General features: G+C 40.0%; 3 protein-coding genes across 3 annotated transcripts in view; all 3 read left to right on the forward strand.

Annotated features, from left to right (window-relative positions):
- LOC307255264 (ephrin type-A receptor 6-like) overlaps nucleotides 1–4848 on the forward strand; it is a gene marked incomplete at both ends in the record, with an annotated part of 58180 nt that extends 53332 nt beyond the window's left edge. Inside the window, 8 exon segments of the mRNA XM_080033926.1 lie at nucleotides 1556–1741; nucleotides 1877–1938; nucleotides 2030–2239; nucleotides 2328–2348; nucleotides 2351–2506; nucleotides 3031–3224; nucleotides 3800–3949; nucleotides 4734–4848. Of these exon segments, the coding sequence (XP_079890052.1) occupies nucleotides 1556–1741; nucleotides 1877–1938; nucleotides 2030–2239; nucleotides 2328–2348; nucleotides 2351–2506; nucleotides 3031–3224; nucleotides 3800–3949; nucleotides 4734–4848 (1094 nt within the window).
- A 1464-nt stretch (nucleotides 4849–6312) lies between these two features.
- On the forward strand, nucleotides 6313–14477 carry arl6 (ARF like GTPase 6). The gene is made up of 8 exons (XM_080042854.1): nucleotides 6313–6454; nucleotides 7308–7461; nucleotides 8038–8099; nucleotides 8301–8369; nucleotides 8467–8561; nucleotides 8789–8918; nucleotides 9522–9577; nucleotides 13004–14477. Exons 2-8 carry the CDS (start codon nucleotides 7342–7344, stop codon nucleotides 13027–13029), a joined length of 558 nt encoding a protein of 185 aa, XP_079898980.1. The 5' UTR covers nucleotides 6313–6454; nucleotides 7308–7341; the 3' UTR covers nucleotides 13030–14477.
- A 2872-nt stretch (nucleotides 14478–17349) lies between these two features.
- Nucleotides 17350–22121, forward strand: slc5a7a (solute carrier family 5 member 7a; the record flags this gene model as incomplete). The annotated part of the gene is made up of 8 exons (XM_080032486.1): nucleotides 17350–17533; nucleotides 17937–18050; nucleotides 18306–18461; nucleotides 18589–18737; nucleotides 19057–19200; nucleotides 19783–19936; nucleotides 20605–20822; nucleotides 21447–22121. The coding sequence occupies 8 exons, from the start codon at nucleotides 17350–17352 to the stop codon at nucleotides 22119–22121; spliced, it is 1794 nt and encodes a 597-aa protein (XP_079888612.1).
- Between the last annotated feature and the right edge of the window lie 3333 nt (nucleotides 22122–25454).

Genomic DNA, 25454 nt, shown 5'->3' on the forward strand with positions numbered 1-25454 from the left:
ACAAGATTGATTTGGTCTTGGAAGCATAATCATGCATTTATGCTTTACTTGAAAACAGAACAAATATTGATACATTACATGAGCCGCAGGAAACTACTACTACATATTTCTTGTCTTGCTCTCAACGAAGGCGGTCGCATTTCTCTTCCCTCCCGACCCTTATCTTTTCCTGCTCTGCTCTCTGTCTTGTGCTGTCTCTGTCTATCCCTGAGCCTCTCTGTGCATCTTCCTCCGAAAACCTAAATTATGGATCTGATCAACTGGGGTCTTTCTGCAACAGATCAAATTTTCTCAACGAGAAAAGGGGGCAAAGGAGGTCCTTGTCCTCATGGAATCTTTGCTGCTGGATACAGCTGGGACGCGTGGAAGAGGTGGAACCAGCTGTGTCTTGCAATACTCTCCACTGAGGATGCTGAATATATCTACACTATTGGGATTATGGTAACAGGGTTCCTGCTGTTTGGAGTTTGCGGGTTCCTGTTCTTCCGCAACGTTAGAATGGCGTTGGCAGCACATCAGGCCATAGCTAAGCTGCCCGTCTTTGAGGGCTTGTGCCGGGCTGTCAATACACAGACTCAAGTATTAAGCGAGGTGTATCACAAGCTGGAAGTGATTCCTGGATTTATTAGAAAAGTGATGGCATCTGGGTGAATATGAGCAGACCGTAGACACTTGAAAGGCCACTGGATTTCGGCTATTTGGATTATGACCCAGTGACTCTAAGACAGGCTACATTCCAGCGCCTAGTCTCATTCTCAAAACAAATTAACTATCTCTCGTTTCGGCTCCCTGCACCGACCTTGGAGGTGTTATCTCTTCTCTCTCCTGGATGTTTATGCAGAAATAGGCTCTACTCCCCACACCCACCCCCTCTCCCGTGAACTCTATCTGTGGCTGGGCCTCGAGGTTGACTCCTGTTGTGTCTGGACGGAGTTAGATAATCGGAACACACATACACACACACGTAGACACATAACACACATGACCCTGACCACTCAGGCCTTCTTGTCTCCGTCCCCCTCTCCCTCCCACGTTGCAGATCGGATGCTGCGGGCGGGGCGCCTGCCGGCCGCGTACGCCCCCTAGTGCCTGGGCTGTGACACCTACCGTCCCATGAACCCTTAACCCATTCCTTTGTGCTTTCGACGTGTCTATTTGTCTGTGGCGTTATCATGTTGCTTATTATGCTAAGGTGGTTTTTGTACTAATCACACACTTCGCACCTATAAGGAGCGGAGTGTGAGAGTAGCATTTTTTTAACCTGTCTTTCCCTGATGTTCTCTTTATCCTTCCTACTTTAAGGGGGCGCAGCGCACGCTAGACGACTCTTCAGTGTACCCCTCCTGTCTCCCATGTTTAGTTATTGTCACTCTATGTCTCTTGTTGGGGTATAACTGTAAACAGATTATCGTTGTTTTGGTACAATGACAAAATAAACCATCTTGAATCTTGAATCTTACTGAATACATATAATTATTTAGATTATTTCATTGAGTTAAAGTCCAATTTGCTTATAGAGAACAGACCCTTTTTTGCATTTGTGTTGTTACGACAGGTGAATTTGGAGAGGTCTGTAGTGGTCGGTTGCGTATGCCTGGAAGGATGGGCATTGCTGTGGCAATAAAGACACTTAAAGGTGGCTACATGGAACAACAGAGGCGAGAGTTCTTGCGTGAGGCTTCAATCATGGGGCAGTTTAACAACCCCAACATCATCAGGCTGGACGGGGTGGTCACCAAGAGTAAGCTCTATGTGTGTGCGTGTATGTATGTGTGTGTGTGTGTGTGTGTGTTTTGCATAGACATTCTTCACTTCAGCGTTAGTCTCTTTTCTCTTAATGACCCTCATAATCAAAGTCTTTGACCTCTTTGCTCAGGCAGACCAGTAATGATAGTGGTGGAGTACATGGAAAATGGAGCGCTGGATTCTTTCCTCCGGGTGAGACTTTTGCATAATCACATACGTACCCACGCTATAACTATATTTACTTCCATGCATCATGTTTGTCCCCTCTCTATTTTTGCTACAGACACGTGACGGTCAGTTCACAGTGCTGCAGCTGGTGGGCGTGCTGCGCGGCATCGCAGTGGGCATGACCTATCTGTCAGACATGGGCTACGTTCACAGAGACCTGGCCGCTCGCAACATCCTGGTAGACGAGAACCTAGTGTGCAAGGTGTCCGATTTTGGCATGTCCAGAATCCTTGAAGATGACACTGAAGCGGCCTACACTGCTACAGTGAGTGTGGACCCCGGACGTTATATAGCAGGCGATGGCACTCTGGCTGTGTTGTAAATGTTGATAATACTGTAAAATCCATTAACAGGTTTCCTTTGTGTTGTTTGATTGTGCCAGGGAGGAAAGATCCCAATACGCTGGACAGCACCAGAGGCCATTGCTTATGGGAAGTTTTCCTCAGCTAGTGATGTATGGAGCTATGGCATTGTCATGTGGGAAGTGATGTCATATGGGGAGAGGCCCTACTGGGAGATGTCCAATCAAGATGTAAGCCGCTAATCGCATTAAAACCACTTAAGCAAATATTAACACAAAAATCACTTATATTTGACAGGAACAGCACAGGTCACCTTTTGTGCAAGAATAATACATTCAATCATATTATGCACCACTGGTAACAGGGTCAAATGAGTTATTTAGCAAAGGGTCACTATTTTTTAATTCCAATGTTCATATTTCAGATCGGAAATGTACCAAACTAAATGTTATACATAGCAAGCTGGTTTTAAAGTTATTTAATGAGTTGCACATTTTAAAAGGAGCAAATCATGTTCTGATGAATGAATAATATGGTTCATTGAATTGAACTATTGTGTTTTGCCCTGTTTAGCCCATAAGTAATAACAGTATGATGAAGGTGCCTCTGTTTGTCCAGTTTCTGTAACATGGGCTCTCTCTGGTGGAGGCAGTGTGTACATGCATATGTTATAAAATAAAAATGCAACTGCAGTATATTGTCAAACTGTCACATATTTGCCATTTAAATTTAACCTTTAAATTGTTTATATCAGGTAATTTTATCAATCGAAGAAGGCTACCGCCTACCAGCGCCGATTGGCTGCCCTGTGACCCTGCACCAGTTGATGTTGCATTGCTGGCAGAAAGAGTCCAGCCAGCGCCCACGCTTCAACAATGTACTCTCCTTCATGGACAAACTCATAATCAATCCCAGTAGTCTGCTTGCTCTGGTGAATGATGCGCAGAGGTAATGTATCAAATGTGTGAAAATACCACACTGGTGGTATTATACTGTATGTTGTAGCCCACTATATACATTGTGTAAACTTAATAATACTACCTAATAAAGCAAACTGTACGACGTTGTTATCCTACTGTCTGTATAGCCATTGCTTTGAATTTCAGTAGAGTTTGATCATTAGCTTGAACTTGCACTTCACCGTTAAAAATGACTTGTCTTAACCATTATCTCTCAGCTCCGTTATTGCAATGCATTTGTGCATGTATTAATGTGCAGTTTGAGGAGATTATGTAAAAATGGCAATCTTCTACATTAAAAAGCAGCACGATCTGATGGTGTTTAAGGGCTGCTGCAGGAGTTTTCAATATGACATATCATTTCAAAAAGGTAGATATGTTCAAAACCATTCCTCCTCTGTGTCACATCGTCAGACAATAATATTTTGACAGAGTGGTTGATTACTCATTTATAACGCCCAGCAATCGTTGGCATGGTTTTCCGATTCAATATTTAATTCCGCTCAACAACTATTCTATCGTGTCTTCTTTTTGTATTCCTCACCTCTCTGCTTGTCTTCTCAGTTACCCAGACTCCCCAGAGGACATGCCAGACTACCCTCTTTTCATCTCTATCGGTGACTGGCTGGACTCCATCAAAATGAGCCAGTATAAGAACAACTTCCTTGCAGCAGGATACACAACACTGGATTCCATTTCAAACATGAGCATAGAGTGAGTGAATTCAAGTTATACAGAGTGCAGCTACAGTATCTAAAGACACATGAAAAAGGACACTAACTAGAATCAAAGGAATTAAAAAGATATAATAAAATTAATTCCACTATTAAGCTAAGTGAAGAACATATATGTAAAATAGTTATTTATTTATTTTATGATGCCGTGTTACTTTCTATGTTTCCTACCTTAATCACTGTATCATCACTGTTTCATCTTGCTGTAGATACATCACTCCAACTGTCTGGAATCTGGAATGAACTGTATTACTTGTACTACTAGTATGATTTGTCCTGTTATGCTAACATGGCCTTAGTTCATATTATCGAGTTTCTCCAATGTCCTTGTTGCAGGTTAAATTGATGTGGATAACTTTATGTTATTTTAAAAAGCTAATACAAAAGTATAAGCTTTAGAATGTGCTACCAAAAGTAACAACATAAGTCCCATTTTAGAATAGCCTACATGCATGTTATTGGTTCATAACTAAAGACCGGTTACACTGCACACAACTTATTTTGTAATAATAATTGATTCTGTAAAATAATGGTAGTGGAGTATATAGTACAATGCTTCCCTCTGAAATGTAGTGGAGTAGGAGTATGAATTTACATAAAACGGAATAACAGAATGAAAATACATAAAAAATTGTACTTAAGTATTATCTTTGGGTAAAAGGACAACACTTAATTACTTTCCATCACTGTGTGTACCAGCAGTTCTGCTGATCTTATCAACCTTTATTCATTTAAAACTGTCCACATGGTCTCCTCCCCTTCAGCGACATCAGGCGTATTGGAATCTGTTTGATCGGCCACCAGAGGAGAATCATAAGCAGCATACAGTCTCTTCGCCTGCAGCTTCACCACATCCAACACAGCAGCTTTCAAGTGTGAGCCCGCCCCACACAAAGACGGACTGCGAGCACACACACCGGGGCTGCAATTGAACCGGACCTCCTTGGCATCGTCATTCAACCTAAATTGCACAAACACCAGACTGTTTAGGTGTAACAGGTTACCACATGCTGCTCGTGTGAGAGTGTGGTTCAGCTGTTAGACCATACTACGTGGTCTAGTTAATGCACACTCATCATCTAAACGGATCATTATCAATGCAGCCTCCACAACAACCAACCTCTGTCAGCATTGGCCCAAATGTGGTCTCTCTCTATCTATTAACTCAGCAAATACTAGCATTCACTTGAATCTTAGGAACTTTGTCTCTCTAGTGTCTATTCAAGTGTTCACCGATACCTCTTCTCTTTTCCAAGTGACAATCCAACGGTTTGTATTGACTCTGAATGATGTCAAGTCTGTTACCTCACGAAGCAGAGAAGATGTGGATAGGATATAATGTATGGTAATGTGTAAGGTACGGTGTATGATGAATTAAAACTATTCACCAGAAATGAAGATTGACTGAAGGGTAAATATACAATCATGTTTTTTGAACCGAAGACCGCTGAATGTCAAAAGATTTTATAGAAAATGTTCGCTCTATCCTCATGACAATGCAGTGTATGTCTTGTACAAAAAAGTCTTGTGAAAATTGTATGTTTTATTCAGTATGTTTGTTCCTTAATAAACAGCCCTATTTTAATACTTTGTATTCTCTCTGACTTTAACCCACATAGGCCCGAGCGTATCTCTTCAAAGCCGACTTTTAATTGTTCATGTGCACAAATACACACACACACACACACACACACACACACACACACACACACACACACACACACACTCAAGGTATCCATGGATGCATACATCCTCTTAAACACACGTGCACAAAAACAGACACTCAAGAGACTGACACATTTTCTGGACATGAAGAATTGTCAGGTGTTGGGTGCTCTTGTTTGGTTATAAAGCCTTAATCAGTCACAAACAATGGCAAACTATGTGGTGCACACTTTGTTTAATAGATAGGTCTACAGTATGCATGTTGTTTACTGCTTTTCTGAAATAAAGGTATACTATTTATTTCAGAAATGCATACATAATTTGGACTTATTTTTCTATATTTCATAATTATTGTCAACAGGAATTTCCATGAATTAACTTATAAATTCAGTTGCAGGATTTCCCAGCAGGCCAATTAAAAAAATATGGAAAGGAAAAAAATCCGAAATAAAGGTGGGATTGATTCACAATAGTGAAGACGTTGCATTATTCAACATGCACATTTATTTTCTTTATGTTTAGCTTCATAAGCATTGAGTCATAGGGGTTACTAAAAAAATTACAATCATACTGTTTGTACACAGGTACACTAGTATCAGACAGGACGCAGCAGTATGTGGCCTACAGGTGGCAGTATTGAGTCAGCAAACTGGTCTCCCAGCAACACAGTGTAAATAACGTCCATCTGTTGGCTGGGGAGCGTGCGACAGAGCTGGAGAGAAATGAATGAAACACTGCTTTGACTCTGCTAATGTAATGAGATAGTTGAAGGGAGCTTTACGTGTATCCTGGGACCAAGATCCAAAAGCTACACTTAAAGGTAAAAATCAGTTAAAAAAAACTGTTATGGGAAAAGGATAAGACAAGCTATCGTTAGCGGTATCGCCCCCCGAGCTAGCTTGTACTGTGATGCTGTAACGTTAAGCTATCTACGTACGATTAGTTTGCGTCATGCCATCTTGTGTTTGAGACTGTTGTAAAGCCGATAATATCCAATACCACGGGAGACTGTTGCTTAGGAAACCCCTTGAAGCGTAAATCATTAGTGGTTTGACGCTAGCTGTGGCTAGCTAGCAACACTAACAACAAGAGATTAAATAGCTGAGCGAATGTTAATTAGGTTACAGGTTACAACCCGGTAAGAGCCCACTTAGTACGTTAGCTTAAGCTACTGTTTGGCGAATAAAAAGTCGTCTGTGTGTGTTTTTTTTCTGCACGAGCGTCTACTCTAAACGCCAACAGGTGAACAGTTATGTTGCAAGAGAGTTGGTGGGATTTATTAAATGGATGCGAACTTGTCGAGTTCTTGATAGATACTGGTCTCAGGGGAAATGTGAAACGGTTGCGATGAGGAGGTTAAACGAGTTTTCTAAACAGACCAAAACTAAAGTAAATTAACTGACGAAACATAAGTCATGTTTGCTTCAATGGAGTAGCAGGCCTAACCGTACATGCTACTCCCAACTCTGAAATATCACATCACTCAGGACTGTGCTGTATCACAACCTAAGCTTGAGATTAACATTCATGCTTTCGTATCATACTGGCTACTATTACTGCAATTCCCTCGTCCCCTCAGGTCATCTCTCAACCATCTAAAAAACTATTATACTGTACAGTAAGTAAAGGTATTATTGTCAAATGTTTCAGTATGCATATGCCTTTTTCAATAGATCCGAAAGGTAGCTGATGGTTGCTGGCTAGCCAATGGGGCTGTTTGACAGATTGGCAGGATGGCTGGGGCTGAAGAAGGAGGTGAACGTGCTGTGTCTCGGTCTGGACAACAGCGGAAAAACCACCATCATCAACCACCTCAAGCCCACTAATGTAAGTCTAGCCACATTATAGAGGGTGTCTGACATGACTTATGCACATGTTCCATAGCCTGGTCCTACCAGACCATCATACTTCATTTCACTAGTTCAGAGGGTCTGGAATCGCTAAATTGACAAACGTTAACTCACTTGAAGGTGGGTGTCTCTTGAAGTTTAGAACTATTGGATCTGCCCAGTGCCACTCTGAATCTGCCAACCAATCGCATTACGTTTAGTCGTGCACGCCCTCAACGTCATTGTTCTCAGCCACTCCCTCTGTTCGCTGATTGAACTGCCAAAAAATCTGGCAGAGAAGACCCACAAATATACCGCAGACCCAGACTGATACTGAGGGAAATGACAATTGAGCGGAAGTACGTAGGCGGGTGGTGCCAGGCTACTTGTTCCAAGCACTGATCTACCAAATCAGTGATTACATGACATGTATATTCCTCATCACTGCCTTTGTTTACCTATAACTATCTACATTATCTTCCTAGCAACATTTCTTCAAATTGGCTCATTTGTGCCGCGTATTATTTTATTTAAATTAATTTATTATTGACAACTTAATGCATTTGTCTTTCAGGCCCAGGCACAGGACATTGTCCCAACCATTGGCTTCAGCATAGAGAAGTTCAAAACATCAAGGTAGCTGTTCAGAATAAAACAAATGGTTGGACATTTAATAGGTAGTCTGAGAAGTGCTGTGTCAAAATGTCCTCTTTGCATATTTCGTTCTCAAGTAAATTAATTTAACTTTGGTCTAAATCTGATAAATGATGCTATGTTTTTCCAACTCTATACCAAATCAGTTTGAGAACATAAACATTACTTCTTCTCTTCTTGCAGTCTTTCCTTCACAGTGTTCGACATGTCTGGTCAAGGCAGATATAGAAACCTTTGGGAACACTACTACAAGTGAGTTTGCTAGTACTACAAAAAAAAGAAAACAAATCCTATTCTAACATTAATACACATATTATTTCCTGTATGTCTTTCCCTCTGTATTTCTCAGGGAAGGCCAGGCTATCATATTTGTCATTGACAGTGCAGACAAACTGAGAATGGTAGTGGCTAAAGAAGAACTGGATACACTACTTAACCATCCTGGTGCGTTCATGTACAATTATTAATATGATTCTTGGGTTTAAATCCCTGACACTATGTTTCTGTTCTCTCTCTTACTTGAGTTAGATTTAGTCTAAACTGTGCATTGTAAAAAAATATTATTGCTAAGTTTTTTGGTGTCACAATATTGTTTCTCATTAGCAGAACTAAATAACCTTTCTGATGTATTAACTAACTTTGCAACATGGTCATTATCACTCTCACTACAGATATTAAACACAGGAGGATCCCCATCCTGTTCTTTGCTAACAAGATGGATGTCCGGGATTCACTGTCTTCAGTAAAGGTCTCACAGCTGCTCTGTTTGGAGAACATCAAAGACAAACCCTGGCACATCTGGTAGGAACATTCACACACTCTTATTCACTTACATAATGATGTCTGTATCAATGTCATTAAAAAAATAGTGGTATCATTGACACATTATAATCTGCTATGAGATAATGCTTTAGTATTTAGTTTACTTCATCTGGACTATTAAAGGCACCAGAACACGTGTTTATCCTTAACAACCAGGATGTGTCAGTGTCTCTGTTTTTACATGCATATTACGCATGGTCAATTTATATTTAAAGCTATGCGGTTAATATGGAATTTGGAAGTTACATCAAATACATAAGACATTTATTCTCTTTCACAAAAAAACACCTCAGTGGTTTTTTTTGCTAACCATCTTGGTGTCCCACAACAGATACAAGGGTCAGCCAGGAGAAAAAGTATGACATACCTAAAATCAACATTTTGGGTAAAAATAAAATACAAAACAATAATTAAAATAGATAAATAATAATTTCGTTTTTGTGTAACATTGAGGCTATTAGATAATCAGTTGAAGTTGTTTCCTCAATGGTAAATCTATCAGGATACGACGAGGGAGTCACTGTGTTTTTGTTGCTGTTGTTTTATTAGCTTTTTATTCAATTTTGTTTTCATGTGTTACAGTGCCACAGACGCTCTGAAAGGTGAAGGTTTACAGGAGGGGGTTGACTGGTTACAAGGTAGGACAAACAAGAGTTCATTTTTCATCATATTTTTTACCAACTACCAACTGTTACCTGTTTATGTGTTAAGGAGAAGAATAAGAGGAAGGAAGAACCTGCCACTGTTTATATTACTTTAAATCATCTTTGCTTTGCTAGCATCTTGAGTTTACTTGTGGGCAGAGCATACTTTTTTTAAGGGCTCATTTGTAGACCCATCATAAGTTGGCCTATTAGTTAATGGTAGGATGGTGTATTAGGTGATTGTCATTGTGAAGTTTCCAAAGATACAGCATTTCCCATCCATCCTCATTTCAAGCAAAACAAATCCACACATTTTTTGTGTTTTTTTTTTCCACATCAAAATGAATCGAATGTTTGCTGTATTGCAGATCTGTGAATCATGAACATGCACTGCACATACCTTTGTATTTACCTGCAATGTGTAGTCTGTGCCACAACATCATCTTCTTTTTTTTTTATTATGTGTTACGCTCTCATTCAAATCCTTCCATAGATCAAATTATACAGTGAGTATTCCACGTCTGTGTTGTGTAACTTGTTGGGTTACTCCGTAGCTGTAGAAGATTGTATTTAAAAAAAAAATCCTCCTAGTCTCCTACCACTTTCACTGTGATTTTGTGACTTTAGTGTTTAGGTAGATGAGTGAGCCACGAGGACATTCTGAACTAACAGCATCTCGTGTTTCAAATCCCTTATCCAAAATGTTTGGCTTCCCTTACTCCAATAAGTTTGATATCGAATGTATAAAGTAGGGCTGTCAAATTAACGCGTTAATTTCGATTAATTAATCACAGAAAAATGAACGCGATTAAAAAATTAACGCAGATTAATCGCACTTCTATAATGCCCTTTGACCCAGTGCAAAAGTGGTGCGCAGCTGCACCGAGCTGCACCTGTAGCTTGCATACACAGCCCGCACGGGTGAAAGGGAGAAAAGTAAAGAGAGAAGCAGAGGAAAGGGCGGGGCCGAGGGCTCTATGGACGGTTTATGGGATGCTTCGGGCAAATAAGCATGAAGGTAGGAAGACATCTTACTTAATTCTCTGCAGTGTCTGTGCATTATTGATTTAGTGGGTGTAGGTTCAAAAGTATCTCTCAATCTTCCTCCGTGTGTCTGAATTTAGTTTGCTAGCTGTCTCGTCTCCCGCGTAAACGGACACCCGCCCCGTGTGTGTGTGTGTGTGTGTCAATATGTTTGCCTATGAGTACAACGATGGTGAACGAATCGGCATAGGCATCTGTGGCAGTGCAGCGCTGTCTGTTGTGGAGACAGAAGTTACGAGAGACGGAGGAGAGCGCTAGAGAGAGAGAGAGAGAGAGAGAGAGAGAGAGAGAGAGAGAGAGAGAGAGAGAAACTGTAGCAGGCTATACAGCTGTTTATCATACCTGCAAACTCGTCGCTTTTCGGCGAAAATCGCCGTTTAGAATCAAAATATATGACCCACGTGAATCGTATAGATCCGAAGAGTTTTTGTTTTTGGGAGGGGGGGGGGGGGTAGCGGCAGCTGCCAGAGAAGTCAGCCAGCGCTTCCCAGACTGGACTGTGTGGGCGAGTTACCGTAGTGTGAGACAAGGGAATATCGTTATCTTGGCAATAAAACATCTTTGGTAGACGTCATGAGTATTGTCCAATCAGCGTTAAGATCGGGCACAAGCATCACTGCTGCCGCTGTGTGTTCAGACTTTAGGCTAAAAGTCTCAATCAAAACCCTTTTGATAATAAAAAATTAGAGGCTTTGATTAAACACTGTCAATGCTTCAGAGGTTAATGTAACAGCCTACTGAAACAGAAACTAACGGAGGGACGCAGCTCACTGTACAGTCCCTTTATTTAGTCGCGCTGTCAGTTTGCCGACATGGCTCTCTGTTAGACTCGAGACATAGAAAAAGATCGCGGAAGCCGTTCCCGTAGACAAAGTTAACGGGCAGGATATCCCCGACTGATTTCATCCATCAAACCACAGAGTTTTTTCTGAGCGGCGTCTCACTCGCTCACTGGGTCTCCCGGGTCCCGGTGATTTTCACCGTCACAGCGATCGACTCGCTGCTTTGCTGGGGCGGAGACTTTGTGTGAAGGTGATTTAACATCACGGTCGTAGACGAATGTTATAACTTTATGCTGCATAGTTTGCACTGCACTGTTGACCCACACAGGACTCTTAAGTGAAGCTGACAGTTTAATGAGCGCACATTGCAGAAATGAAGTGTCTGCAGTGCGCTCACAATCAGAGCCGACCGACAGCCCCCCCGACCCCCCAATTTATTTTTATTTTTATTTTTTAGTTTGTGTTTGATATTAACATCATATTATTATATCATACAAAAATAATAATACAATGTTTTGATCTAGATAGCCTAGTTAATAGCCCAATAATTTAATCAGTTCATCTGGGAGGTAATCCAAGTTTAACTGATCACGTCACGTTCACGTCCAGTGTGTATTGAGTTTATTTAAAAACATTTGGAAATGGGGCTCAGATGCCCATGCACTGTATAACCTATTTCAGCCTCATCTGTGGAAAAAAAGATAGCTGGACAACAGAGTTCTTCTGCTTCATTCCTCTCACTGCATTTAAATGCATTCATTATATTACAGAGAAATATGTCCCATAAAAGAAAAAGAGCACCAAGCCCAACCCAGAGGACCCTGCATAATATTTTATTTTAAATTAACATTTTAATGGAAAATCCAAGAAGCTTCTAATTCATCCGACCCAGTGTCTCCAAATTATTTGTTCACACAAAATTCCTCAGATTTAGCCTCTTAATTTCCCTCTCAAAGTGCACCAGATTCATGCATTTCACTTTAAAAAGTTTAAAAAAAATCTCCCGGGGGGGCATACCCCCGGACCCCCCTAGGAGGGTCAGGATCTCAGCTGGCTATTATTTTCACCCAGCTGGACATTGGAGGCAATAGTGGAGAACTCTGGTTGTGTGAATGATATTTAACAATAGCCAATCGTTTGGACAGCGAAAAACACCCGACCCCCCTAGAAGGGACGGGTGTTTGTCACCTTTTTCACCTCCTATGAGTTTGCAGGTCTGGTTTATAAACAGGTATAAAAGTGTCACAAAAGTATGCGATTAATTTAGATTAATTAATCACAGAGCCTGTAATTAATTAGATACATTTTTTTAATCGCTTGACAGCCCTAGTATAAAGGAATAACTCTGAATAACTCTGAATAACCTGAACCCTATCCCTCGAGTATCAAATTCTCAGGTTTTAAGGCTCAAAATGTTTATAGCCAGCTCTGTTGACAAGGAATGTAGTAATCACAGCATTTTAAATGGAAGTAAAAAAATCCCCAGAGATTTCTCAACCTGCTCCTGCAGCTTAATCCATTATATTCCTATGTTGATCCACACTCTCCGTACATACATTTACTGATCAACTGCAATTCTCACATTGTTTTCCAGATCAAATCAAAACAATGAGAACGTGAGAGGATGAGGATGGACACGTCGGAAGTAGCACTATCCATGGAAATTTTTAACGGAAGACGGGTTGACCCTGTTTTCAGAGGTACCATGGGATAATTATGTTTTCAATGCGGTATTTAGGTGGTTCAACCGAAAACAAGTGTATATGATTTGATTCTGTTGTACCAGTAGTAACAGTGAAAATGCATCTGCCTACAGTCAAGAAGTATCATACAAATTGGCAACTTTGACACATTTATTTCGGGCCAATACTTACTTTTCCAAGTTCAAATTGATAATAAAAAAATGCTGTAAGATTTAAAAAAATATATGAAAAATACTATTTCCATTTATATTATCTCTCTCATCCCAGTAATATATTTGTGCAACAGGTGCTGTCTTCAATACAGGGATCATTCATTCCTGGGATGTCTTGTATAACAAAAAAAACATGACATTAAGAAGATTACATTTTTTCCAGGAACAAGTAGAATGTGTTTTATACATAGTCTGTATATAAAAGCTATATTGTAACTTGTGCTGAGACTGTAGTATAGCTTAATTGTGATAAGGTTATTGTCAGAAAGTAATTGTCAAGTTAATAAGGCTGCATAGTTTGCCTAGAAATCAAAACAAACTTCTCTTGACCAAGCAATTTTTCAACTGGTGTTTTTATCTTTGCCTTATTTCATATACTCATTTTACTTCAGTAATTCTGTTTAGTCTGCACAATGTTTGTAATGCTTGCTTTTGATCCTTTTTACTCTCTAACTGAAAGCTTGCATTAAAGCACTTCTGTATAGAACAGTGATAGATATATATTTTTTTGTCAATTTCCATCAAATTCTAACAAGCTTCATAGCAAGTGATAGGTATTTCATTGTTTATATATGTGGTATCTTATTCATAATTTTCTCATCTGCAAACCTTATTTTTAGTACTACTTTTATCACAAATTGCAGAAACCACAGAAAACGCCATGTCACACTGCAAAAGTAATTTTTTCACCCCATAACACCTGATACTAAATTTTATACTAAAGATGTCAGAGCAACAGGACCAATACACAGCAGATACTGTATAGGATGTTGGACATCAAGAGTTGTGTTGTTTGGAATGATTTTGTTATGTTTTTCACTAATATTAATGGTAGAGTGTATTACCAGTGTGTTGGGCAGATAGGACAGAACACTTCTCATTAGTTTTTGTGAATTTAGTTTTTTTAAGTTATGAATGAATACACTGTCAATTAATCAGCCAGAGAAAACTCATAATGGCTTTAGGCACATTACATTGATTTAGTAATACATTGTCTTTCTACCATACAACCAGAAGACTTTTTAGATTGAGGGTGATTACCTGGGAGAAGTTGCTCAACTCTATAACATCTTACTTTGTTATTTCAAAACAAAGATCCTTGTCCTTGTGACAACAGGTTTCATCTGCTCCACTTAGACTATCAGAGAAGTTATATAGACCTGAATGAGCTTCATGTCATTTGTTTGTTACATTGTATGTGTTCATTTACAAAGAATAAATGCTGTGGAAAAACGATGGCCCTTTGGTGATTTCTCTCGCACTCACACTCACTCTCACACACAAATAACTTGAGTGCTGCCAACAACAGCTGCTCATTAAACCTTGAGTCCCTGGCCTGGGAACATCCATACAAGAAGTGATGAGGATTTCTGTAATTATACCACACATTACAGCAGTCATTGTAAATTGCGTATTTCTTGTATGTTGACGTAATTACATGATTTATCTATGTATGTAGCTAGCCTATTTGTAGCTACCTAAAATCAAACCGCAAACGTGTGGACACTCGCCTTTTATGTTTGGCTTGAAAAAATGTGTCGAGGTCATGTGCCAGCCATCTGTCAAACAAGCAGTAAGGAACCTTTCCAGCTGTCTACAGGGTGTTTTAGATGTTGGCATCTGTAGGCTATTCCAGAAAGTTACTATAATTATTATAATATACTTGACTGTCTTTATTTTGGTAAATTGGCGATTTAAATAGAATTCAGAAATTCCTGAAATTTAAAAAAAAAATCATCTCTGAGGGTTAGGCAATGAAAGAAGTTATTTAAAAAAATGGTTTCGTCCGGCATAGTATTTAAACCCCAAATTTGGTTCGACTTTACAGGCTTTTAATCAGTGCTGTAATAGTAAAACAATATTGATTATATGTTATTCTTTATGGACAAAACACTAGAAACAAAAATTGCATCACGCACGGAGACATCAGCTATCACAATGGCTTCAACATCTTAATAGATTAACCTATAATGTAAACGTTCAACTAGATAAAACCCTCGACAAACATATTGTTCTCTTTCAAGATTCAAGATGATTTATTTTGTCATTGTACATGTTTCAGAACAACGATAATCTGTTTACAGTTATTCCTTGGTGCTGAAACCGCTCTGTGGTCAAAAGGGGGCGCTGTGCGCATTTTACTCTTAAAAGTAGCCTGTCACACATACCGTCATCTTTATTAGCAAAAACCTCTGCCATAATTAGCAAAGAAAATATCCATTGCACTGCTTGTGCGTTTACCCGTATACGTCTTGTGCGAGCCATGCTTTTTCCCCCCAGTCTTTTAAGTCAGGCAGTATAATTAAATATCTCCCCATCTTTTCAGGATCCATCCTAATTGGATGGCTGTCAGTATGACAAGAGCATCCCAGATTAAAAGACTTCAGGCAGAGGAGGCCACTATGTAGACACAGTTCACTGATATGTACTCTAAAGTGAGAGTGGCAGACAGTATACACTTATATGGCTTTTGAAATAAATGAAATGCTCAAAGGTGGACGTTTTAGCCTCAGTATTCTCCATGGTGGGCTCAAAAAAAGGAAGAGTAGTGGAGATTTTCTGCTCGAGAATGTGTTGAATGTTGCTCTAAAATGTACTTAAGTGGTTCCATCTTATTTTATTTATGTTAAATATATGTAAATAATAATAATTATTATTATTTGAGATAATAATAATAATTATTATTATTTTCTTATATCAGCAATTTCCTCCCGTACAAAGCAAAGAGTGCAATGCGTTTCATCCTCCTCAGTTGCGCAAAGCAAAGTGTTTCCGGTTAGCAAAGTTAATTGCTGTTGTAAGGTAAAATGCCGGCTGCTTGTGGATAAAATGACAGCGGATAAAAGGCCACATGAAGTATGGCTGCGCAATTAGGCGGCTGTTACGCACGCACTGAGTTTGAAGGAGCAGGGACCACTTGACGCATACAACTCACAAAAAAAACGCAATGGTGATATTAAAATGCATATCATGGCATTCGGTGATAAAAAAAAATTAAATATTTTTTTTTAATAAATTAGATACCATGTATCCCTGTTATTGAGTGAAGGAATATCTTCCACCCTTCTCCATTCAGATCAGCCAGTACACTGTGACGTGTTCCCATGCAAGGTGCTCATTAAGAGGTATACGCTTGGTTTCTCTGACGTGTGTATCAGACCCCTGACGGCACCTGCCCCCTTATAAGTCTCAGTAAGTCACCCGGGAGACCTCCGCCAACGTCTCTTTAAACTGTTCCTCGCGGTGTAAAGAGGGACGAAGCTCTTTAATAAACCGTCCAACTGTTCTGCCCGCTGCTTTCTGCTTCGGTGCCACACCACATGCCTCTTGAAATCCTAGAGGTAAGTTTGCACGTTTTTTTTTTTTTGCTTTTGTTTTGTTTTTCAAGTTTTTCTAAACTGCTTGGGCACGTTTATCAAATTATTGAAGGAAGGAATTCGTGTTAAATGGAGCAGATATCTTAAGTTAATAGCTCAGTATCTAGAACATGTTTTGGAGGAGGCTGTCTTTATGTCAGGGTGGTCAAATCTGTCACGAATGCCGTGCGTAATTTGTATTTTACGCGCACGAGAGAAGAACAGAAGGAGAGATGGAAAAAATGAAAAGCTTTGATCAAAACACCAGACTCACTATAGCATATTGAGTATTATTATTTGTAAGCCAATTTTCACAGCTTAGTTTCATATTTGGAAATTTTAACTATTTGCGCAGGAAATTATTTTACATATATGTCAATCGCACTGTATGTCGTTAGCCTTTCTTTCTTTCTTTTTATACTTCTCTTATCATATTTTCTGTTTTAAAGAAGTCAGTTGAACCTCTACTCCAAAGAAAACCTGTTCATAAAATGTCTGTGGATTTCAAACAATCCAAAATGTTGGGACATGCCCTTCACTCATGCGTTGATGCAGAAAATTCCGTTTTTCTTTAATTTATTGTGCTGTATGTTATATCTGACCCTGTTGTCTCCGTGCGCCAAGCAGGTCTCCATGCCCTCCCGTTCCTAGCGGAAGACCGGTGCGACAATGACCATCCATATAGAAGGGCTTGTGGCTATCGCGTTTTTCTATATCATCATCCTCGGCGTGGGCATCTGGGCGGCATGGAAGAACAAACACTCCGGGGAGGCGGAGGGCACCGACCGAAGCGAAACCATCATGGTCGGCGGGAGAGACATTGGATTATTTGTCGGTGCATTTACCATGACAGGTGAAGATTTGTATTTGTAACACTTGGATTGGAGCTAAGACTGTTTAACATATCCTTAGAAATTAGCTCGAAGATCTGTTTGAACAAGTGTAACATTTCCTTCTAAAATCTTCATTTTTAAAATAAATAAATTCTAAGTTGACTTGCATCAAAGTGACTTATCTCATTGGGTTTCCAAACCAAATATTAATAAGATGGCCAGTATAACTTGTTTGATTTAATATTTATTTTAATATAGGGTGCCTATTGTTTTATTAACTCTGAAGTCAAATAAATAAATGTTATTTTTGTTATTCTTGAATATAATTTTCTATACGTCTGATATTTTGTGTGTGTGTGTGTGTGTGTGTGTGTGTGTGTGTGTGTGTGTGTGTGTGTGTGTGTGTGTGTGTGTGATTTGCAGCGACCTGGGTTGGAGGCGGATACATCAATGGCACAGCTGAGTATGTGTACTTACCAGAGTATGGCTTGGCTTGGGCACAAGCTCCCTTTGGATATGCCCTCAGTCTTGTCATCGGTGAGTTATGCTGCCGTGTTCATCGTGTTTAAAACAATGTCAGATGAAGACGGTAGATCCCTTGTTAGCAGGAGAATAAGTAATTCTGGGTCCTCACATTAATAATAACACTGACTTATTGACAAAATGCTAATGAAATATAAAATTATTATAATTAACACATTTCTTTTTAAGAAACTGTGCAAAAGTTCTAGTCAGTTTAGGATGAAGGATGCCTCAATTCTCAGCCTGTCATGTGTCCACTCTTTATCTAAGGTGGTCTTTTTTTCGCCAAGCCCATGCGCTCACGAGGTTACGTCACCATGTTGGACCCGTTCCAGCAGATATATGGCAAACGCATGGGTGGCCTCCTGTTTATACCTGCACTCATGGGTGAGATCTTCTGGTCTGCCGCCATCCTATCTGCCCTGGGTAAGCTCACGTTTCCATATAAAACAAAACAAATTATTCTTGCAGGCAACAAAAGCAAAGTTTTTTTTGTCCACATGATGTTGCAGTGGCCACAATGTCTGTTCATCTCTTTGTTTTGTGACCTTAGGTGCTACTCTGAGCGTCATCGTTGACATAAACATTCAAATGTCAGTGGTCATCTCAGCACTCATCGCCATCTTCTACACCCTGGTTGGAGGACTTTATTCGGTCGCCTACACTGACGTCGTGCAACTTTTCTGCATCTTTCTTGGCCTGGTAAGGTTCCTGTTGGGCACAAGTGAAATATGGATACGTGGATGATTGCAATTTGTTTAATTGGTTACCACCTCTTGAGAAGATTTAGTGTATTTGGCACACCAAAAGTATTTGACCTTGACAACAAGAAAATGCAAAATCACTGTAAGAAGAATGCACATACAATGTTCCAAGGGCACATAGTGGCATTGAATGACACTGCAAAGATTTATTTGGGACATATTATACATACATATAGCAAAACGTTTAAATTGGCATTGAGCTTTTACATTTGTGTTAGTAACTGCTTATTACTATACTTGTTTGTGGCCACCTACAGTGGATCAGTGTCCCCTTTGCCTTGAATAACCCTGCGGTGTCAGACATTACGGTTACCGCAGTTAAGCATGTGTACCAGTCGCCCTGGAGAGGCAGCATCCAGAGGGGCGACACCTGGGTCTGGATCGACAACTTCTGCCTCCTGGTACAGTAAATATAAGTTACTAGTCTCTTCTGTTTATCTGACTTCATATCAATATTTTATCAAACTGGGGATAAAAAATCCTAACACTGACACTGGAAAATAGTAAGTGATCATTTTGATCATCAGTTGAGTCAGTTATGAAGTGCAAATAAGGAATTCCTCTGGTCACAGCAAAGTGATAAAGATTTATCTAAAACCTTTTGAATACGTATTTTTCAGTCATTATAAATGTTGTTTGTTGCAGCCAAGTCTCTGTCGATGTTGAAAAAGTGATCTACTCACTGACAGCTGCTTTTAATGCATATACTGTACATGGAATGTGAAATAGACAGATCTTTATCAAATCATTTAGTATAACCTTATGGCAAGGAGCTTCATGCACTCTGACTTTTTGTGTTTCCTTTTTTCTGCAAAAAAACAAATGAAGTATAGTCTATCTTTACTAAAAGACGGACCTCTATCTAAGGATAGAGTATATCATATTCTGTCCTGGTTGTAAAGCCGTTTGGTTGTTGAAGACTGTGTTGGGCTTCAGTTCTGCCCACAAGTTATTCCCTGTTGTTTACCTGTTGTCCCTTACAGATGCTTGGAGGAATCCCCTGGCAGGTGTATTTCCAGCGAGTCCTGTCTGCCTCCTCGGCTACCTACGCCCAGGTCCTCTCCTTCATCGCTGCTCTCGGCTGCCTCGTTATGGCTGTGCCCTCCGTTCTCATCGGCGCCATTGGGGCATCCACAGGTTTGAGAACTCACTCACTCTCTCTCACACACACACACACACACACACACACACACACACACACACACACACACACACACACACACACGCAGGCTGTGTTGTGAGTATTTGTTTGGAGGGGGGGGGGGGGTCTATGAATGGGTCCATGTTGCCCTTAGATCTGAGAGAGCCTGGTAAATAGCAGCTGGTTCACCTCATCCATAATGAAGCAGCAATGGGGTTTAATAAGCGAGCTAGCTTGTGTAAATATTGCATTAGACGGAAGCAAGGGACCAAATTAGAGGTTTGAACTCCAGATTTTTGAGGGGCATCAAATTCCTGGGTGAACATCTGATTTACACAACTTTGTTTTGTCTGGTTTTAAAATAAAAACAGAAACAGGTGCTTTCACTGTTGCTCATTCCCATTATTGGTATAATCGTATTTCTTTGCGTTTTCTAATGATGAGATTTTTGTGCATTTTATTGAGTGAGCTAAGGCTGCTTAAATGATCATCATATTTCAGTGTTATGAATATTTGACTACAAATTACCTTCAGATCTGAGAGACTTTTAAAAAGGTGGGTTTTTTCCTGGAGCAGGCTATTCATCTGTTTGTTAATGTCGTAGTAATAGTACTTTTTAGATATGTCATTTTAAGTGCTTGGTTAAATCGTTCCCCATGTTCAGACTGGAACCAGACGTCCTACGGTGCCATTCCTCCTAAAGACAAGGACCAAGCGGACATGATTCTACCCATCGTGCTCCAACACCTTTGCCCGCCATTCGTCTCTTTCTTCGGCCTGGGTGCTGTGTCCGCAGCCGTCATGTCATCGGCAGACTCTTCCATCCTTTCGGCAAGCTCCATGTTTGCGAGGAACATCTACCAGCTCGCCTTTAGACAGTCGGTGAGTACGTGTGTGTTTGTGTGTGGGTTTGTGTGTGTTAGTGTAGGCATGTGACGATAACCGGTTTCAAGGTATACCGCGATATGAAAAAGTCAAGGCTTCAATACCGCCATTTTCTGTCATACCGTTCTTATGTACTAGAACACACAGGATGTTAACATATACGTTTATTAATGTTCAGAATATTCCTGTTTCATAACTTTTACTAGAAGAAATTTTTTTAGAAAGTGAGCATGTTTCTACAAACCTTGTTGAGCTGCTCACCCTGCTCTGTTTAGAATAATTCAATGCATGTATTGCATTTTGTTATCAAACAAGTTTATTAATGTTCAGAACATTCTATATGTTGTTTAGAAAAGAAAGAGTTTTATGTAAGAATTATGTTCAGGCGGAAAACAAATTGCACTTTTTTACCCAGAAATGTCAAAATAACACATTTGAGAGCTGTAATCGCAATACTGTGATACCGTGATGCCTCATGTTATAATACCGTCAGAATATCGTACCGACCCGTGTCTGTGTGTGTGTGTGTGTGTGTGTGTGTGTGTGTTATAGGCTTGTCTTTTTCTTGCTCTGCGTGTGTCATAATCCATTTTCCCTCTTCTTCTTCTCCTCCTCCTCTAGGCGTCTGACCGTGAGATCGTGTGGGTGATGCGTATCACTATCTTTGTGTTTGGCGGCCTGGCCACGGTGATGGCGCTGGTCACGGGGACGGTGTACGGCCTGTGGTACCTGAGCTCTGACCTTGTCTACGTCATCATCTTCCCCCAGCTGCTCTGCGTGCTCTTTGTCAAAGGCACCAACACCTATGGCTCTGTGGCCGCCTACCTGTTCGGCATGGTGCTGCGCATAGGCGGAGGTGAGCCCTACCTGCGCATGCCTCCGTTCATTTACTACCCTGGATGGACCTACGAGCAGAGGGTCCACCACATGACCGGAGAGATGGAGGAGGTGGTGGTCCAGAAGTTCCCCTTCAAGATGGTCTCCATGGTGGCCTCCTTACTGGGCAACGTGGCCTTCTCCCACCTGGCCAAGTACCTGTTTGAGAGCGGCAGGATTTCGCACAAGTACGACTTCCTGGACGCGGTGGTGTCAAAGCACAGCGGCGAGATCATGGACAAGACCACGCTGGTAACCCGCAGCAACAACATCGGGCTGTCGGAGATGGCGCCCGTCAAGCCGCGGCTGAGCGTGACACTGGCGGCCGCCTTCACGCGCCGCGACACGTTGCCGGCGGAGACGGTGGAGGAGGAGGAGGAGGAGTCCAGCCCAGACTTCTCCCACCACGAGGAAGAATGACGAACTCTCGGGATGTGATTTGATGAAAAAAAAAAAAAGAAAGTGAAAAATAGGACGTGACTTAAACTGCCAGTTACTCTGTCAGATACTGCGGAAAAAAAGAAATAACAGCTTCAGAGACAACAAGCAGACATCTTCCCTTTGGGACTACAAAACACCACACGCTTGTGGTGATTGGATAACAGCCGCAAGGTCAGGATATGTGTAGCGTAGCAGCTTGCTGATTTGAGCGGACATACCGTTGTCTTTCTGTGAAGTACATCCAACACACACACACACACACACACACACACACACACACACACACACATACACTCATGATGTACTTAGATAGTTGGGTGTTCTGTGTATTTATCCTTACTTTGAACTGGATTGGAGATACTGTATATACTTACAGAAAACTATGTTTAAAGGATCTCTATTTTAATTAATTTGATCCTCTATCACTATGAAAATCCAACTGCAAATGAGTGGAGATAAAAAGATTTATATTGACTTTGATTTGATATTATAAGAAGTGATTGGGAGCACAACCATAGTGTCGAATGAGAATATTTACCAATGTATGTACCAATTAGATCAAATCAATAACACACACTGTACAACACCTGTACAGAGATTTGTTATATATACTGGATACTCTGGAGTCGGAGAGTGGAAGTAAAGTAGATCAACAAAACAAAATGATGGACAACAGGATAATTATGTAGCTTTAATACTCCATATCAGGCCAATAACATCATGGTCAGTGTTAAGTCACATTTGTTGCACTGAAATAAATGGGTACTACCAATACCCTGCTGTTTTTATTTGATACAGTTTTGACGGGCAATCACGTCTAGTGTATAGTATGCATTAAAAACACATCATGATTGTGAATGGAGAAAGAAACAATCCATGTATCACGCTGAGCACTAAATAAACAAGCAGTAGTGATGGTAGTTGACTTAAAGCATTAGCTAATATCCTCTCTAGTATCAGTTGTAAAAGCAGTTTTAATCATAAGAATCAGTGTAAATTAGTGTTTATCTTGTATTTTAACTGCCTTAATGAAGCTCAGAAAAATAAGACACCTTTAATTTTTCTGCAGTTTTGACCGAACTCTGGTCAGACTGCAGTGAACAAAGACTTGAATATGAATGTAACCCCGACAAAAGATCCGATTATATCACGTAGTGTACGTCTACAGCTGTCTTGTGGATGTATTTTTGTTTTTCTGTTTGTTGTTGTTTTTCAACGTCAAACAGTCGTTGTGGCAGAAGAAATGTGACGGCAGGTTCTGATTTTACAAATACAGTCAAGTGCGAAAGTTTGTGAACCCCTTGAACATTTTGGAATTTTATTTATTTTTACCATTAATAATTCATTTTTATCAATACCAGTATTTTTTATATGAAATAGCAGGTGTTTGTTTATCAATTCAACATTTTTCTTTCCCAGAAATAAATTGTTAAAACAGATAAAACAAATTATTTGACAAATGTTGTATGATCAAAAGTTTGTGAACCCTAAGCTGCATTGCTTAAATCGAGCAAGTAAACACAATCAGATGGGCCAAATTGAGTCATGAAATGGACCAATGTAATAAGAGATCTTTAGGGAAGAAATTGGGTGGCACTAGATACAACAGAGATCAAACCAGGTCAGTTTAGGCTCACCAAAGTGAACCCATACAGGTCAGACATGCTCAAAGGGAAACCAATCTCTGAGGATCTCAGGAATAGAGTTGTGATGCTGCACATTTGTCTGGGGACAGCTATAAATTATTTTAAAAAAAGTTTGAGCTCCATCGGTCCACCGTGAGGCAAATCATCTACAAATGGAGAGCTTTAAGAGTGCCTGAACATCTGCCTAGAAGTGGACTTCCTTCAAAAATATCCACAAGCGCCACAAGATAAGTGATTTTTCAGGTAAAAGCCAACCCAAACATTACATCTAGTGATTTGCAGACCTCTCTTGCAGCATCTGGGACAGATGTGTATGGTTCCACAATAAGAAGAAAACTCAGTCAACATGGCTTTCATGGGATGGTTGCTGAAGAAGCCTCTGCTCTCAAAAAAGAACAAAACTGCTTGTCACAACTTTGCCAGAGAGCACCTGGAGATACCTGAAGTCTTATTCTGTGGACAGATTAGTCCAAAATTGAACTGTTTGGTCATAACCAAAACCGCCATGTTTGGGCAAAAACGCAATTCTGCCTACCACCTACAGAACCTTCTCCCAAGTGAATAATGGTGGTTTCAAATTGTCTGCAAATCTCCAGATGTAATGTTTGGGTTGGCTTTTACCTGAAAAATCACTTTTCTTGTGGCGCTTGAGGATATTTTTGAAGGAAGTCCACTTCTAGGCAGATGTTAAGTCACTCTTAAAGCTCTCCATTTGTAGATGATTTGCCTCACGGTGGACCGATTGAGCTCAAATTTTTTTTTTATGAATTTATAACTGTCCCCAGACAAATGTGCAACATCAAAACTCTATTCCTGAGATCCTCTGAGATTTGTTTCCCTTTTAGCATGTCTGACCTGTATGGGTTCACTTTGGTGAGCCTAAACTGACCTGGTTTTATCTCTGTTTTATCTAGTACGGCCCAATTACTTCCCTAAAGATCTCTTATTACATTGGTCCATTTCATCAACCAATTTGGCCCACCTGATTGTGTCAACCTGCTCGATTTAAGCAATGCAGCTCAGGGTTCACAAACTTTTGCACATACAACATTCGTCAAATAATTAGTTTTATCTGTTTTAACAATTGATTTCTGGAAAAGAAAAATGTTGAATTGATAAACAAACATCTGTTATTTCATATAAAAAATACTGGTATTGATAAAAATGAATTAATAATGGTTAAAATAAATAAAATTCCAAAAGGCTCAAGGGGTTCACAAACTTTCGCACTTGACTGTATGTTCTTTATATGTTAACAGGTTTATTTTTCTCTGTGATGTGTATGTTTGTATAAATATGGAGGGGCAGAAAAGAGCTATAGATAAGAAATAATGCTGTTTAAGAGGATAGTGTCTAAATGTTTATTTATTTTTGATGTCATAAAAGATGAAACAATAAAAAAGGATGAACTATTTGAGGAAAATATATAAATTCTATCTTTTTCAAGAAGATAAAATTAGCATTCCACATTTTTTGGTTGCAGACTCTTGTTAAACATGTTCTTTGAGAATATGACCAATGTGATTTGGATGAATTAATTATTTTCATTTTTAAAGCTTCCACTATATTAGATTTGAGAGACGTCTTTGAGGCACGGTCATTATGCTAAATAACACTAAGAGCTTTGTGATCCCCCACGGACAAGATTTTATTGTTTGGGTTCAGC

The sequence above is a fragment of the Ammodytes marinus genome, assembly GCF_949987685.1.
Source record: "Ammodytes marinus genome assembly, chromosome: 1".
Lineage (NCBI taxonomy): Eukaryota > Metazoa > Chordata > Actinopteri > Uranoscopiformes > Ammodytidae > Ammodytes > Ammodytes marinus.